The following is a 6,107-nucleotide window of genomic DNA, read 5'->3' on the forward strand; positions in this document are numbered from 1 at the left end:
AGAGACACACAGACACACAGACACACAGACACAGAGACACACAGAGACACAGAGACACAGACACACAGAGACACAGACACACAGAGACACAGAGACACAGAGACAGACAGAGACACAGGACCACCGCTCGCCTTTATCCTACTGTTTTATTGTCCTTTTGGCTGATACCTTGAATTAATTATGTCAATTCTCAGGCTTTAATAATAACAATAATAATAATAATAATAATAATAATAATAATAATAATAATAACAATGTGCTTCTCATATATGGAGGCTCTCTCAGACCAGACCAGACCTGCCCAGTATCTGAATACTGAATCAGAGTTTCAAAGGGGCGTCTGTGGTTCAGGAGGTAGAGCCGGCGTCTAATGGTCACCGCAAGGTCGGCAGATCGGCGGTTCGATCCCCGGCTGGCCATGTGTCGAGGTGTCCTTCCCTGGGCAAGACACTGAACCCCAAATTGCTCCCGATGAGCGGGCCGGCCGGCGCCTTGCATGGTAGCTTGGTGTGTGACTGTCATTGGTGTGTGAATGTGTGTGTGAATGGGTGAATGAGAGGCCGTTTGAGAGCATTTGAAAGAGAGCGCTTTGGAATAAGGCGTATAAGGCGTATGGTAGCTTGCCGCCATTGGTGTGTGACTGTGTGAATGAGAGGCCGTTGTAAAGAGCTTTGGAATAAGGCGCTGTATAAGTCAGTCTGTTTAAGTTGAGACATGAGGTTAAATGAGAAGAGACACTGTTGAGAATACAGGAACAGATCCAGGTAGTGGAGTCCTGCTCTGCTGCTCATTGCTACGGTGCTAGCTAAATCACATCATGATAAGCTAGTATGAAGCTATTTTGCCGTTTTTCTGTGTAAGAGGCAGGCTAATTTACAAGACGGCCAACTAGTGGTCGTTGTGTGTAAGTAGCAGCTTTCCACAGTAAATCATTTGACCACCCGAGGCGGGGCTCTTATAGCAGGTGAGAAAGGCACAGCTGTTCTAGTGTTAAGGACACTGTTTGACAGGCCATGCATACTGTTTATAACAATCATGCACTTTCACAGAGAAATAATTGGAGGCATCTGTCTTTATCTATTTTTCGCTCACAACACAGCTGGTAAGAACCATTTTACTGACTGCTGGCGAGATACATATCATTTCAAATAATGATAACGATGATGAGGACGACGATGATGAAGATGACACCTCAAGAACAATGTAAACACAGTGGGAGGAAATAAGTATTGAACACATCAACGTTGTGTCCAGTAAATGTGTTTCCAATGAGTCTATTCAAGTGAAATTTGCACCAGACTTTGGTATTAACTCAAAGAATCCAGACGAAAAATCTAAACATTAAAGTCCATAGGTAACAGTGGCGCACTCAGGCTGTTTGAAGGGCAGGGGGGGCGAAAAGGAAAAAAGGGCACCTACTGCACAACATGGGACCCCACCAGTGCACATGGTCAAGTTTAGACCATTGGAGGGACAGCCAATAGGGCACGTCCTCTCATTTTCGCCACTCAAAAGGACACTTAAGAAATACGTTTTTCAACCATGGGGGCACCAGGAGGGGCAGTCGCCCCCCCTGCCCCCCCCCCCTGAGTCCGCCAGTGATAGGTAAATAAAGTTATGTGGAATAAAGTGGAATGAAACAGGGAGTTCATCACTGTCTGATCCCTGTGGATATGATGACTGCAGGGCTCTCAGTCGGGCAGGATGAGTAACTGGCAGGATGAGTCATCTCACAGAGGCTGTCGGCAGATTCACACCAGCGTGTTGCCTTAGTTGATTCGTCTCTCCGTCTGGAAACGGGTCATCATCCTCCCTCACCTCCGTCCCCCAGCACTTAATCAGCCATGAGGGTCATGTGACCCCTGTAGTAAAACAAAGTGTTCTATCTTTGCACTCGATCAAATTTCAGGACCCTCCTTTCATGACTTTCCCTAGATATGAGCGTTCTACCACCCAGTATCCTTACATTTTCAAAACCACATCAGGATAAGCTAGTATGAAGCTATTCTGCAGTTTTTCTGTGTAGCATTTTAAAAAGGGTTACTACTAAAGTAGGGTTACCTACTTTTAGTAGGTAAAAAGGCATGGCTGTTCTAGTGCTAGCCTGATGAGCAGGGGGTGTTCCTAGCCTAGCCTAGCAGGGTGTGTTCCTAGCCTAGCAGGGGGTGTTCCTAGCCTAGCCTAGCCTAGCAGGGTGTGTTCCTAGCCTAGCCTAGCCTAGCAGGGGGTGTTCCTAGCCTAGCCTAGCCTAGCAGGGGGTGTTCCTAGCCTAGCCTAGCAGGGTGTGTTCCTAGCCTAGCAGGGGGTGTTCCTAGCCTAGCCTAGCCTAGCAGGGTGTGTTCCTAGCCTAGCCTAGCCTAGCAGGGGGTGTTCCTAGCCTAGCCTAGCCTAGCAGGGGGTGTTCCTAGCCTAGCCTAGCAGGGGGTGTTCCTAGCCTAGCCTAGCAGGGTGTGTTCCTAGCCTAGCAGGGGGTGTTCCTAGCCTAGCCTAGCAGGGTGTGTTCCTAGCCTAGCCTAGCAGGGTGTGTTCCTAGCCTAGCCTAGCCTAGCAGGGGGTGTTCCTAGCCTAGCCTAGCCTAGCAGGGGGTGTTCCTAGCCTAGCCTAGCCTAGCAGGGGGTGTTCCTAGCCTAGCCTAGCCTAGCAGGGGGTGTTCCTAGCCTAGCAGGGGGTGTTCAACGCCAGGCCCTGTTGGTCTGTACTTAGCGGGAGCTGAGATGAGCTAAGATGAGCTAAGATGAGCGGTGTCGCTGACTGGTAGACTGGTCCTCTGCTGTTCCACAGACTGGTAGACTGGTCCTCTGCTGTTCCACAGACTGGTAGACTGGTCGTCTGCTGTTCCACAGACTGGTAGACTGGTCCTCTGCTGTTCCACAGACTGGTAGACTGGTCCTCTGCTGTTCCACAGACTGGTAGACTGGTCCTCTGCTGTTCCACAGACTGGTAGACTGGTCCTCTGCTGTTCCACAGACTGGTAGACTGGTCGTCTGCTGTTCCACAGCAACAGTATCTTGCTGTTTGAGGTGGGGGGGTGGTTAGTGAATGTGTGTTGCCGTGCCGAGACACTCTCACACTCCATCTGCCTCCAGGGTTGTGTGATCTGCCCATGCTGGTTCCTGTCCTCTCCCATTACCCCCCCCACACACACACTCCACCCCCCCCCCCCCTCATCTCACTCACCCCCCTCCCACCTCACTCACCCCCTCCCACCTCACTCACCCCCTTCCCACCTCACTCACCCCCTTCCCACCTCACTCACCCCCACCTCACCCTTTAAATGTGGGTGATACAGTACTCCTACTGCATCTCTGTGTACTTACATAATGGTTCACATCTGCTGAGGGAAGTTTACAGTTTACAGTTTCAACTTTTATTGTTACGTCACATTGTAAGAGAGTAAACTTTAGGCTTCGGTTCCTGACTTTGCAGCACAAGACAATAAGACAACAGGCAGAATACAAAATAACAAAGTGACAATAGTACAGAACACAAGTGACAGACAATAATAAGACAGGATACAATTAGCAGCATCCAGACAATTAGCAGACAGTAAGCACTAGGCATAATTATTCAAGATAAAAAAGTGACAATAGTACAGGACAAGTGACAAATAAGACAGGATACAATTATCAGTACAACTAGTAATAGTTGATAGATAGATAGATAGATAGATAGATAGATAGATAGATAGATAGATAGATAGATAGGTAGATAGATAGATAGATAGATAGATAGATAGGTAGATAGATAGATAGATAGATAGATAGATAGGTAGATAGATAGATAGATAGATAGATAGATAGATAGATAGATAGATAGATAGATAGATAGATAGATAGGTAGATAGATAGATAGACAGATAGATAGATAGATAGATAGATAGATAGATAGATAGATAGATAGATAGATAGATAGATAGATAGATAGATAGGCAGATAGATATATAGGTAGATAGATAGATAGATAGATAGATAGATAGACAGATAGAGAGATATAGAGATAGAGAGATAGAGAGATAGATAGATAGATAGATGGATAGGCCAGTTTACTACTAGTTGAAGTAGTAAAGTGGCTGTGAGCTTAAGGTTTAGGCCGTCTGTATACACGGGCTGTGCCTGGGGAATTGGGGATGATGGTACGTGTCTACAGTGGGCTTGTTCAGTCGCCTGTCGCCTGGGGGAAGTAGCTGTTGGTTTGGATTCAGTCATTCTCTCTTTTGAAGGCAATTGAGGAAGAATGTAGAATCAACTTGTCCTTTTTGTGAAACATGTATATTTGTAACTTCAGAAACCAAGGCTCCATCACATTTCAGACTTCATCACACATCAACTTCAAACAACATTTAAAAAAAATATATAGTTTTCAGTTCCTGGAAAAAACGTGGCAATGTAAGTCAGGCTTAAGTGAGAGGCCCAGTGTTCTAGATGAATGAATAATGCAGACAGGCAACATGAAAGACAGCTCCATCTTTTGTAGTCTGTCAGAGACAGTCGGGGGGGGAGGCACGGCTGGTTTTAAGGCTGTGTGAAGCAACATTTTCCCTGCTCGTTAGTTCGCTGAGAAGGAAAAAATAATATTGATTTTTTTTTTCTCTTCATTGGAATTGTCATTTCACGCTCAGCCACATCCAGCAGCCTCGTCCTAATCAGGCATCACTCCTCTGCATTTTAAAGCGGGAACATATCATCCATACCTATCACACCTCGGCTTCGTTCATATTCATCTTCTTTTTTTGTGTGTTTTTTGTGGTTAACTTTTTTCGTGCGTAAACAAAATTAAAACATTTTTCCCTGTTTTCTTCTGAATGATTTTTTAATCAGTTTTTAAGTTGTTCAGCAGCTGACGATCCTACATCTTACCTACCTAGCATGACAAACACTAACTACCACAACTAGTGTGTGTGTGAATCGTGTGTGGCCATAACCTAACATACCTAATCTGATGTATTATGTATATCTACCCTGACTGGAACATAACACACACGACGACTCACAAACATGTTTTCGGCAATATGTTTACATTCTTGAGTTAGGTTTCATATACTGTATATAAGTTACTAGTTCATATGTTTACATGTTTATAAAAGTACACAGTTACATGCTAACACCCCCCTGTCTATACCCCCCCCTGTGAATAGGCCATATAGTGCATATAAGTTCACATAATAGATACATTCTCAGATTCCTACCGATCACTTATCCCCCTATTCATATCCCCCCTATTTATGTCTATTTATGTCTCATTCTTGTTTTTATTATCTTGGGACAGTGTTGACTGTTAGCACCTGGGGCTTGGATTTAAATTCCGTTGTACCTGTTACAATGACAATAAAGATCATTCATTCATTCATTCATTCATTCATTCATTCACACACACATGGTTTCCCGTCATTAGCGGGGTGCTCAGGATGCACAGCTAGCCTAGCGAAGATCGATCCTGGTGATGAATGTGTGTGAGCGTGTGTGTGTGTGTCTGTGTGTGTGTGCGTGTGAGCGTGTGTGTGTGTGTGTGTGTGTGAGCGTGTTTGTGTGTGTGTGCATTGCCTCTGTGTGTGTGTGTGTGTGTGTGTGTGTGTGTATGCGTTGTCTCCAGAGTCTGTCCCGGCTGGCTGATTGGCTGATTGTGTTTGCGTTTACGTCTCTTCCAGATGGTCGCTGAACGGGACGCTGATGGACCTGGGGGTCGGGGGGGACCAGCGGCGCCGTGCGGTCGGTGGGGACCTGGTCATCAGCCGGCTGGACAGACAGCAGGACACGGGGACGTACCAGTGCACCGCCTCCAACACGCTGGGCTCCGTGCTCAGCCGCAGGGCCAGCCTGACGTTCGCATGTAAGTGACCCAAGCTGCTACTACACACTAATGTGTTATGGGGGGCGGGGTGTGTGTGTGTGTGGAGGGGGGGGGTTGGGGAGGGGGTTGGGGTGGGCCAGCCTGCAGTTTGCATGTATGTGTGTGTGTGTGTGTGTGTGTGTGTGTGTGTGTGCGTGTGTGAGTGGGTGTGAGGGTGGGTGGGTGTCTGTGTCTGTCTCTGTCTCTGCCTCTCTCTCTGTCTCTGTCTCTCCCTCTCTTTTTCTCTCTCTCTCTCCCCCCCTCCCTCTCTCTCTCTCTCT

The 6,107-nt window shown here is 46.7% G+C and overlaps 1 protein-coding gene across 1 annotated transcript in view; it reads left to right on the plus strand.

The window, feature by feature from the left end:
• Window positions 1-6,107, plus strand: part of LOC308173435 (contactin-3-like) — a gene marked incomplete at both ends in the record, with an annotated part of 50,860 nt that overhangs the window by 11,583 nt on the left and 33,170 nt on the right. The window contains one exon of the mRNA XM_080548468.1: window positions 5,645-5,826. Coding sequence (XP_080404594.1) covers window positions 5,645-5,826 — 182 coding nt within the window. The remainder of the gene's footprint in view (window positions 1-5,644; window positions 5,827-6,107) is intronic.

Source organism: Nansenia antarctica (assembly GCF_963989245.1).
Source record: "Nansenia antarctica genome assembly, chromosome: 18".
NCBI classification, from domain to species: Eukaryota; Metazoa; Chordata; class Actinopteri; order Argentiniformes; family Microstomatidae; genus Nansenia; species Nansenia antarctica.